At 46.8% G+C, this 11,768-nt stretch overlaps 1 protein-coding gene across 1 annotated transcript in view; it reads left to right on the top strand.

The window, feature by feature from the left end:
• Positions 1-11,768, top strand: part of osgep (O-sialoglycoprotein endopeptidase) — a 187,092-nt gene that overhangs the window by 26,155 nt on the left and 149,169 nt on the right. The window contains exons 2-7 of the mRNA XM_070891829.1: positions 1,663-1,786; positions 2,129-2,248; positions 2,981-3,156; positions 3,780-3,875; positions 6,026-6,075; positions 10,902-10,980. Coding sequence (XP_070747930.1) covers positions 1,672-1,786; positions 2,129-2,248; positions 2,981-3,156; positions 3,780-3,875; positions 6,026-6,075; positions 10,902-10,980 — 636 coding nt within the window. The 5' untranslated portion in view covers positions 1,663-1,671. The remainder of the gene's footprint in view (positions 1-1,662; positions 1,787-2,128; positions 2,249-2,980; positions 3,157-3,779; positions 3,876-6,025; positions 6,076-10,901; positions 10,981-11,768) is intronic.

The raw sequence follows: 11,768 nt of genomic DNA on the forward strand, positions 1-11,768 counted from the left end.
GGCAAATGTAATGCTCCTATTTTTAAAAAAAAAGGACGCTGACAAAAAGCAGAAAACGATAGACCAGTTCGCCTAACATCTGTGGTTGGGAAAATGTTGGAGTCCATTTATTAAAGAAGCAGTAGTAGGACATTTGGAAAAGCAAAATTCGGTCATCAAGAGTCGGCATGGATTTATGAAGAGGAAGTCATGTTTGACAAATTTGCTGGAATTCTTTGCGGATGTAACGAACAAGGTGGATAAAGGGGAACCAGTGGATTTGGTGTATTTGGACTTCTAGAAGGCATTTGACAAGGTGCCACATAAAAGGTTACTGCACAAGATAAAAGTTCACGGGGTTGGGGGTAATATATTAGCATGGATAGAGGATTGGCTAACTAACAGAAAACAGAGTCTGGATAAATGCTTCATTCTCGGGTTGGCAATCGGTAACTAGTGGGGTGCCGCAGGGATCAATGCTGGGACCGCAACTATTTACAATCTAAACAACTTGAAAGAAGGGACAGAGTGTAACGTAGCCGTTTGCTGACGATACAAAGATGGGAGGAAAAGCAATGAGTGAGGAGGGCACACAAAATCTGCAAAAGAACATAGACAGGCTAAGTGAGTGGGCAAAAATTTGGCAGATGGAGTATAATGTTGGAAAGTGTGATGTCATGCACTGGCACTTTGGCAGAAAAAAATCAAAGGGCAAGTTGTTATTTAAATGGAGCAAGATTGCAAAGTGCTGCAGTACAGCGGGACTTGGGGATACTTGTGCATGAAACACAAAAGGTTAATATGCAGGTACAGCAAGTGATCAGGAAGCCCAATGGAATCTTGGCCTTTATTGCAAAGTGGATGGAGTATAAAAGCAGGGAAGTCTTGCTACAGTTATACAGTTATACAGTATTCCAGGTGAGGCCACACCTGGAATACTGCGTGCAGTTTTGGTTTTCATATTTACAAAAGGCTTTGGAGGCAGTTCAGAAAAAGTTTATTAGGTTGATTCCGGAGATGAGCTGGTAGACTTATGAGGAAAGGTTGAGTAGGTTGGGCCTCTACTCATTGGAATTCAGAAGATTGAGAGGTGATCTTCTCGAAATGTATAAGATTATGAGGGGGCTTGACAAGGTGGATGCAGAGAGGATGTTTCCACTGATGGGGGAGACTAAAACTAGAGGGCATGATCTTAGAATAAGGGGCTGCCCATTTAAAACTGAAATGAGCAGAATTTTTTTTTCTGAGGTTTGTGGATCTGTGGAATTCACTGCCTCAGAGAGCTGAGGAAACTGGGACATTGAATAAATTGAAGACAGAGATGGACAGTTTCTTAACCAATAAGGGGTTATGGGCAGCGGGCAGGAAAGTGGACCTGAGTCCATGATCGGATCAGCCAAGATTTTGTTAAATGGCGAAGCAGGCTCTAGGGGCCATATGGCCACCTACTCCTCCTATTAAGTTCTTATGTTATTTTCGTATGTGCTATTGGTAAGATAGATATTAGGCTGTAACGGGTCGTAGGGAGGCAAAGTCCAGTTACAGGAGGGGCTAGTGACACTAAACCTGAAGCAGCAGCATGAAATGAGGAAAGTGTGGCCCGGTTAGAGATACACAATGATAGAGATGCTGCAGGGATCAGATATGCCAATTAGTGAAGCTATTAATAGTCCTCCCCCTCAGGGTCTTGCCATGACAATCGTTATTGGATTTGAGGGGAGTGCCAATAAGATTGGCGTTGGCATCATCAAAGATGGCGTGGTGCTGTCCAACCCAAGGAGGACGTACATCACACCCCCCGGACAAGGTGAGCACCCAAGAGAGAGTTACAGCTTGCACTCTAATCCAGGGGTTTGGGGACATTTGTATATAGAATAACAGGTACCCGGGAGTAAGTTACAGACAGCAACCTAATTGAGGGGTTCGGGGGGGTTATATGTAGAATAATAAGTACCCGGGAGTGAGTTACAGGTTGTAACCTAAACAAGGGGTTCGGGGGTTTGTATATAGAGTAACAGATATCCAAGAGTAGGTTACAGGCTGGAATCTAATCGAGGGGTTTGGGGGAGGGGGTGGGGGAGAAGGTTTAATACAGCGGATAGGAGGGAGTGAACTACAGGCTGGAATCTAATCTCAGTTTTTGTTGAAGGTTTCCCCCCGAGGGACATAGCAAAACACCACCAGGCCCGTGTTCTTGAGGTCACCAGTGAAGCCCTGGAACAAGCGCACATCAAGCCGGAGGAGATCGATTGTGTTGCTTATACAAAAGGTAAGAGGACCTTCTAGGGATGATATTTGCATGTCTAATGGAACAGTGCAAAATTTGTGCATCTACAAGTCTAGCAGAACGTCTGCTAGGAGAGTCAGAAGGATGGGTTTCAATGGGAGAGCCAGTGTGGAAGGATGGGTTTCATTGGGAAATTTAGTATGTCTGAGATGTGTGAGGGGTGTAATCACTGTGCGTGCGTGCGAGGGGTGTAATCACCGTGCGTGCGAGGGGTGTAATCACCGTGCGTGCGAGGGGTGTAATCACCGTGCGTGCGAGGGGTGTAATCACCGTGCGTGCGAGGGGTGTAATCACCGTGCGTGCGAGGGGTGTAATCACCGTGCGTGCGAGGGGTGTAATCACCGTGCGTGCGAGGGGTGTAATCACCGTGCGTGCGTGCGGTGTAATCACCGCGTGCGTGCGAGGGGTGTAATCACCGCGTGCTTGTGAGGGGTGTAATCACCGTGCGTGCTTGTGTGTGAGGGGTGTAATCACCATGTGGGAGGGGTGTAATCACCGGGTCCTTGTGTGTGGGAGGGGTTTGAATGGGGGAGTGATAGTCTTTGCTGATAAAGTTCGGTTGTTGAGGGACGGGCTTCAATGTGATTGTGAATGTGCTTAAGTTATTTGATTCATTGAGCGAGTTGATGTGCAGGAGTTGCCAGCTTTGATGGGATAGGGTCATTCCTGACTGTTCTTCTGTTCCTTGTTGTCAATGTGTTTTCCTTGCTGCAGGTCCAGGGATGGGAGCACCACTGGTTTGCGTTGCGATTGTTGCCCGAACATTATCCCAGCTCTGGAACAAACCTCTCCTGGGTATTAATCACTGCATTGGGCACATCGAGATGGGCCGTCTCATCACAGGTGCGACAAACCCGACCGTACTGTACGTCAGTGGAGGAAACACGCAGGTACACTGAGTGCATGCTGTACCTGCCCTGGGAGTGTTTGATGGAAGTGTTTTTTTAAAAATTTATTCGTTCATGGGATATGAGCGTCGCTGGCAAGGCCAGAATTTATTGCTCATCCCTAATTACCCTTGCGAAGGTGATGAGCCGCTGCCTTGAATCGCTGCAGTCAGTGCTGACTTAGTCGTAGTGTCTTGCTAGACCATTTCGGAGGGCAGTAAAAAGTCAACCACATTGCTGTGGGTCTGGAGTCACATATAGGCCAGACTGGGTAAGGACGGCAGACTTCCTTCCCTAAAGGACATTAGTGAAGGAAGCACATGGGTTTTTTTGACAATCCGGTAGTTTCATGGTCACCATTACCGATACTAGCTTTTTAATTCCAAATTTATTTAATTAACTGAATTTAAATACCCCTAGTTGCTGTGGTGATATTTGAACTCTCATCTTTGATTTTTAGTCCAGGCCTTTGGATTACTAGTCCAGTAACTTAATCACTATGCTACCCTACCCCGTGTAGAGGAAACTTTACTCTATCTAACCTGTGTTGCTGCCCTGGGAGGGTTTGATGGGGCAATGTAGAGGGTGCTGTGTTGGGCTACCTATCGTTTTTAGTGCTATTGCAGGTGATCGCGTACTCGGAGCGCCGCTATCGAATATTTGGTGAAACTATAGACATCGCAGTTGGGAACTGCCTGGACCGATTTGCCAGAGTCTTGAAGGTAAAAACTTGTTTTGTGGGAGTGATAATTTACGGTGACTTGACCGTCTGCTCATGCGTTGCTTTAATATGTCTCCACCTGTTACGCTTTGATAGGCTGGGCCACACCCAGCCCTCAGCTGCTGCCCTGTACGGATTGGATAGTGACACGGACAGGAACCCAGACTGAGAATTCACCTGGTGCAATCTCTGGCAGCCTATTTTGCAGCAACAGAGTACTGCAGAGGACAACAGGAACAGGCAGCGCCAAGGGACAACAGGAATAGACAGTGGAGAGGGTCAAAGGGGCATAGTGGAACGGGCAGTGGAGAGGGCAAAGTGAAACAGGCAGTGGAGAGGGCAAAGTGGAACTAGGGTCGTAAAAGAAGTAGCTGCAGAGATAGTGGATGCATTGATTGTAATCTACCAAAATTCCCTGGATTCTGGTCCCAGCGGATTAGAAAACCACAAATGTAACGCCCCTATTTTTTTTTAAAAAAGGAGGCAGACAAAAAAAAAGGAAACTATAGACCAGTTAGCCTAACATCTGTCATTGGGAAAATGCTAAAGTCCATTATTAAGGAAGCAGTAGCTGTACATTTGGAAAAGCAGGATTCAATCAAGCAGAGTCTGCATGGTTTTATGAAAGGGAAATCGTGTTTGACAAATTTGTTGGAGTTCTTTGAGGATGTAATGAGCAGGGTGGATAAGGGGGAACCAGTGGATATGGTGTATTTGGATTTCCAGAAGGGATTTCATAAGGTGCTATATAAAAGGTTACTGCACTAGATAAAAGCTCACAGGGTTAGGGGTAATATATTAGCATGGATAGAGGATTGGCTAACTAACAGAAAACAGAGTCAGGATAAATAGGTAATTTTTCAGTTGGCAAACAGTGACTAGTGGGGTGCCGCAGGGATCTGTGCTGGGTCCACAACTATTTACAAACTATATTAATGACTTGGATGAAGGGACCGAGTGTAATGTAACCAAGTTTTCTGATGGTACAAAGATGGGTGGGAAAGCAAAAACTGCAAAGGAATATAGACCGGCTAAGTGAATTGGCAAACATTTAGCAGATGGAGTATAATATGGGAAAATGTGAGGTTATCCACTTTGGCTGAAAAAATAGAAAAGCAAATTGTAATTTAAATGGTGAAAAATTGCAAAGTGCTGCAGTACAGAGAGACCTGGGGGTCCTTGTGCATGAAACACACAGTTAGTATGTAGGTACAGCAAGTGATCAGGAAGGCAAGTGGCGTGTTGGCCTTTATTGCAAGGGGGATAGAGTATAAAAGCAGAGAATTCCTGCTGCAACTGTACAGGGTATTGGTGAGGCCATACCTAGAGTACTGTGTACAGTTTTGGTCTCCGTATTTAAGAAAGGATATTCTTGCATAGGAGGCTGTTCAGAGAAGGTTCACTAGGTTGATTCGGAGATGAGGGGGTTGACTTATGAAGCTAGGTTGAGTAGGTTGGGCCTCTACACATTGGAGTTCAGTAGAATGAGAGGTGATCTTATCAAAACATAAGATAATGAGGGGCCTCGACAAGCTGGATGCAGAGAGGATATTTCCACTCATAGGGAAAACTCAAACTCGGGGACATGGTCTCAGAATAAGGAGCCTCCCATTTAAAACTGAGATGAGGAGGAATGTCTTCTGAGGGTTGTAAATCTATGTCATTCTCTGCCCCAGAGAGCTGTGGAGGCTGGGTCATTGGATATATTTAAAAGGAGATACAGATTTTTGAATGATAAGGGAATAAAGGGTTATTGGGAGTGGGCAGGGAAGTGGAGCTGAGTCCATGATCAGATCAGCCATGATCTTATTAAATGGCGGAGCAGGCTCAAGGGGCCAGGTGGCCTACTCCTGCTCCTATTTCTTATGTTCTTGAGAATAGGCAGTGGAGAGTGATAAAGGGGAACAGGCAGTGGAAAGGGTCAAAGTGCGACAGGACCAGGCAGTGGAGTGTGGCAAAAGGGAACAGGCAGTGAAGAAGGCAAAGTGGAACAGGAACAGGTAATGGAGAGGTACAAAGGGGAACAGGCAGTGGAAAGGGTCAAAAGGCTGTGTGCGAGGGAGGGGGCAGGGCTGCAGTGAAGGGACAGGGCTGGGGGCAGGGTATGGCAGATTTTTCCCCTTTTCTGATGTGTGTTTTATGCTCTGTTAGATCTCCAATGACCCCAGCCCCGGGTACAACATTGAACAAATGGCCAGGAGGTGAGTACTAAGGACATTAGATGAACCTGTGCTGCAGCAGCCCCTGTACCTCCCGACACTGGGAGTAACGTTCCCTGCACTACCTGCCCAACCCCCGATGCGGGGAGTAACATCCCCTGTACCCCTTCCCGACGTGGGGAGTAATGTCCCTTGTACACCCCCCCGCCCCCCCCCCCCCCCCCCGACGCTCCCAAACCCATTCGCCCCCTTTTCGTAGTAAGACATGTAGTGGTTCTAGCAGTGTGCTGAGACCCGGTAAGAAGTTACCTAAGTAGTTCAAAAGTCCCATAAACGACCGCAGCTCTGTCATGTTCTGTGGCCTCGGTGCCTTCTCGATTGCCTCCGTCTTCGCGTTGGTGGGCCTGATGCCATCCGCTGCCATCCTCCTTCCCAGGAACTCCACTTCAGGTGCCAGGAAAATGCACTTCGAGCATTTTAACCTGAGCCCCACGCAGTTGAGTCGACTAAGGATCTCCTCCAGGTTCTGCAGATGCTCGACTTTGTTCCGATCTGTGACCAAGATGTCGTCCTGGAAGACCACGATGCGCGGGACCGACTTCAGTAAACTTTCTATTTCTCTGGAATATCGCCACTGCTGATCAGATTCCAAACGGGCACCTGTTATAAACAAAAAGACCTTTGTGCGTGTTGATGCAGGTGAGGCCCTTCGATGATTCCTCCAGTTCCTGCGTCATGTAGGCTTAAGTCAGATCCAGCTTCATGAATGTCTTTCCTCCCGCTAGCGTTGTAAAGAGATCGTCGGCTTTTGGTAGTAGGTATTGGTCCTGCAGGGAGAAACGATTGATAGTTACTTTGTAATTGCCACAGATTCTGACGGTGCTGTCTCCCTTGAGGACTGGGACAATAGGACTGGCCCACTTGCTGAACTCGATCAGTGGAATGATGCCCTCTCCTTGCAGCCGGTCTAGCTCGATCTCTACCGTTTCTCTCATCATGTATGGTACTGCTCTCCTTGTGATGGATGGGTCGCACCCGGAATTAGAATTGGATCTGCACTTTTGCTCCTTGGAATTTCCCGATGCCTGGTTCGAACAGCGAAGAAAATTTGTTTTAAGACCTGGGCACATGAAGTGTTGTCAGCGGGTGATAGCGCTCGGACATCGTCCCAGTTCCAGCGTATCTTTCCCAGCCAGCTCCTGCCGAGCAGCGTGGGACCATAGCCCGGTACCACCCAGAGTGGTAGCTTGTGCACCGCTCCATCGTAGGAGACCTTTACGGTAGCACTGCCGATTACAGGAATCAGTTCTTTTGTGTAAGTTCTTAGTTTCGTGCGAATTGGAGTTAAGACTGGCCTTGAGGCCTTGTTGCACCACAACCTTTTGAAAGTCTTTTTGCCCATGATGGACTGGCTTGCGCCCGTGTCCAGCTCCATTGACACCGGGAGTCCATTTAGTTCAACATTCAGCATTATCGGGGAACAATTCGTGGTGAATGTGTGTATCCCATGTACCTCTGCCTCCTCTATCTGAGGCTCTGTTTTGTCGTGATCCTCCTCTGCAATCCTCATCGCCAGTTGTTGTGTATGGAAAAAGAGTCAGACTGAATACTGGTGAGCTCAAAGTAACGTGTGACCATAGTCTTTTATTGAGGTCTCCAGAGTGCCTCTCCAATCTGTGAAGCCTTCTTAAATACCTGTGCTCCCAAGGGATTGTGGGATCCCTTGGAACTCTGGGGAATGAGACCTCTGGTGGCTGTACAGAGTAAATACATCCACATATATAACACTAACCTTTTGTGTTTCATGCACCAGGATCCCCAGATTCCGCTGTACTGCAGCACTTTGCAATTTTTCTCCATTTAAATAATAACTTGCTCTTCAATTTTTTTTTTCTGCCAACCTGCATAACCTCACACTTTCCAACATTATACTCCATCTGCCAAATTTTTGCCCACTATGTCCTATCGCAGGTATTTTGTGTCCTCTCACATTGCTTTTCCTCCCATCTTTGTATCGTTAGCAAATTTGGCTACGTTGCACTCGGTCCCTTCATCCAAGTCGTTAATATAGATTGTAAATAGTTGGGGTCCCAGCACTGATCCCTGTGGTACCCAACTAGTTACTGATTGCCAACCCGAGAATGAACCATTTATCCCGACCCTCTGTTTTCTGTTAGTTAGCCAATCCTCTATCCATGCTAATATACTACCCCCAACCCTGTGAACTTTTATCTTGTGCAGTAACCGTTTATGTGGCACCTTGTCAAATGCCTTCTGGAAATCCAAATATACCACATCCACTGGTTCCCCTTTATCCACCCTATTCGTTACATCCTCAAAGAATTCCAGCAAATTTGTCAAACATGACTCCCCTTCATAAATCCATGCTGACTGCCTGACTAAATTATGTTTTTCTAAATGTCCTGTTACTGCAACATTTTCCCAACCACAGATGTCAGGCTAACTGGTCTATAGTTTCCTGCTTTTTTAAATAGGGGCCTTAGATTTGCAGTTTTACACTCTGCTGGGACCTCCCCTAAATCCAGGGAATTTTGGTAAATTACAACCAATGCATCCACTATCCGTGCCGCTACTTCTCAAGACCCTAGGATGCAAGCCATCAGGTCCAGGGAATTTATCTGCCTTTAATTCCATTATCTTACTGAGTACCACCTCCATTGTGATTGTGATTGTATTAAGTTCTTCCCCCTCTAAGCCCCATGACTATCCACTGTTGGGATACTTTTATGGTCCTCTACCGTAAAGACTGATACAAAATATTTGTTCAGAGTTTCTGCCATCTCCATGTTCCCCGGTCTCGTCCTCTATGGGACCAACATTTACTTTAGCCACTTTTTTTTTTTTCTTTTTTTATATACCTGTAGAAATTCTTGCTATCTCTCTTTATATTTTGTGCTAGTTTACTTTCATAGTCTATCTTCCCTTAATCATTTTTTTAGCCATGGCTTTTAAAAACTTCCCAATCTTCTGTCCTCCCACTAGTTTTGGCCACTTTGTATGCCCTTGTTTTTAATTGGATACCGTCCTTTATTTCTTTAGCCACAGATGGCTATCTTCTTTTACACCCTTTTCTCCTCACTGGAATATATTTTTCTTGAGAGTTATGAAATATCCCCATAAATGTATGCCACTGTTCATCAACTGTCCTACACTTTAATCTGTTTTCCCAGTCCACTTTAGCCAACTCTGCCCTCATACCTTTGTAGTCTCCTTTATTTAAGCTTAGTGCGCTGGTTTGAGATCCAACTTTCTCGCCCTCCATCTGAATTTGAAATTCAACCATGCTGTGATCACTCATTCCAAGGGGATCCTTTACTAAGAGATTGTTTATTAATCATGTCTCATTACACAGGACCAGATCTAAGATAGCCTGCCCCCTAGTTGGTTCTGTTACATACTGCTCAAGGAACCTGTCCCTTATGCACTCTCTGACCACCTCCTCAAGGCCACCCTGACCGATTTGATTTGTCCAATCAACATGGAGGTAAAATGATTATTGCTGTTCCCTTTTTACAAGCCCCTACTATTTCTTGGTTTATACTCCGACCAACAGAGTTGCTGCTGTTAGGGGGCTAATAGACTATGCCCACCAATTAATTTTTCTCATCATTCCTTATTTCCACCCAAACTGTTTCAGCATCCTGATTATTTGAGCCAGTATCGTTCTCACTATTTCAGTGATTCCATCCTTTATCAATAGAGCTACCCCACCTCCTTTTCCTTTCTGTCTGTCCATCCGAATTGTCAAATACCCCTGAATGTTTAGTTCCCAGTCCTGGTCACCTTGCAATCAAGTCTCTGTTATGGCTATCAGATCATACCCATTTATAACTTTGTGCCGACCGCTCATCTAATTTGTTACGAATGCTGCATGCATTCAGATAAAAAGCTTTTAAACATGTTTTCTTACCATTTTCTCCTGCTATGGCCCCAGTTTCTGACACACTCTTATGTTAATAGATTCTGTCTGTTCCTGTCATGCTCTGGTTTTTGTTTCCCCCAATGCTACCCTGCTCTATTGCCTTCACCTTGTTCTTTGAGCTTTTAGGTTTCTGCTCACCTGAATCCTCCTTTGCCCCCCCCCCCCCTCTTCCCCCAGTGACCAGGTAACTCTCCCCCTCCCTGATGTGTCGTAGTATCTGCAGCTCAGACTCCAGCTCATCAATGCGGAGCCGAAGTAAGTTTTATTTTTAGTCCCACCAATGCTACAGAATTCTAACCCTTAAGACACACACAACTGCTATTTAGAAGCCAGTTGTTTAAATAATTAAGCAAGAAAGGAGCGAGAACTCACCAGCCAATCACTTCCCTGCTTTCCTGTGATGTCGAATAGTCACCCAGTTCCACTTCGTTGCAGTCACCAACCTGCTCACGCTGTTCCCTGGAGTTTCCAGCCGCCGCCGCTGCCTTAACTTAACAGAAAAAACTCACCAATCAGCTACTTCCCTTGTGCCAATGTCACTTAAACTCTGACGTCCCTTTCGAATGTTGCTCATTGAACCTTGCCTTTTAAGCCTCTGCCTCAGCTCCCGCTGCTGTTGCCACGTAGTCTGCTGCCTCTGTGAAATACAATTTAGCTATTAATTTTTAAATTAATCTTCTGTTCCCAAATTCCTACTCTTTCCAAATTCCCGAATAAACCACTCTGTTTAACTCCACTCCATTTAAGACGTCTCTGTGCAGATCACGGGGAGTAACGTCCCCTGTACTCCGCGACATGGGGAGTAACACCCCCTGTACCCCGCGACATGGGGAGTAACGCCCCCTGTACCCCGCCTGATTCAGTGATTATTTGCTGTTCAAACGTGCAGGCTGAGCGACTCCTGACCATCTGATGTTTGTTTTAGGGGAATGAAGTTGGTGGATTTGCCGTACACGGTGAAGGGAATGGATGTCTCGTTTTCCGGAATACTCTCGTTTATTGAGGTGAGAATCATGAAATCTGTCAAAACCACAGCAAAGGAGGAACCCACTCTCTCTTGCACACTCTCTCTCGCGCACTCTTTCTCGCACACACAGCCCAGGTGATTATCTCTCACGTGTGCGCACACACATCAGGTGATTACACCTCACACACGCTTGCACCCGCGCACACGCCAGGTGATGGCGCCACGCGCGCACGCACGCCAGGTGATGGCGCCGCACGCGCGCGCCATTCACACACAACACACCACGTGATTACAACACACGCACACCACAACACACGCACACCACAACACGTGTGATTACAACACGCACACACTCACACCACGTGATTACAACGCACGCACACCACGTGATTACAACACACGCACACGCACCCCACGCGATTGCGACACACACACACCACGCGATTGCGACACACACACCACGCGATTGCGACACACACACCACGCGATTGCGACACAGGCGCGCCACGCGATTGCGACACAGGCGCGCCACGCGGTTGCGACACGCGCGCCACGCGGTTGCGACGCGCGCGCCACGCGGTTGCGACGCACGCCACGGCCAGGCGATTACACACACACACACACACACACACACACACCAGGTGAATACGCCACACGCACACACACACACACACGCGGTGATTACTCACATACATACACAGACACACCAGGTGATTACACACACACCAGGTGATTATATATAACACACACACACACACACACACCAGGTGAATACGCCGCACGCACGCACACACACACACCAGGTGAATACGCCACACACACGCA

The sequence above is a fragment of the Pristiophorus japonicus genome, chromosome 10 (genome assembly GCF_044704955.1).
Source record: "Pristiophorus japonicus isolate sPriJap1 chromosome 10, sPriJap1.hap1, whole genome shotgun sequence".
Taxonomy (NCBI): domain Eukaryota; kingdom Metazoa; phylum Chordata; class Chondrichthyes; family Pristiophoridae; genus Pristiophorus; species Pristiophorus japonicus.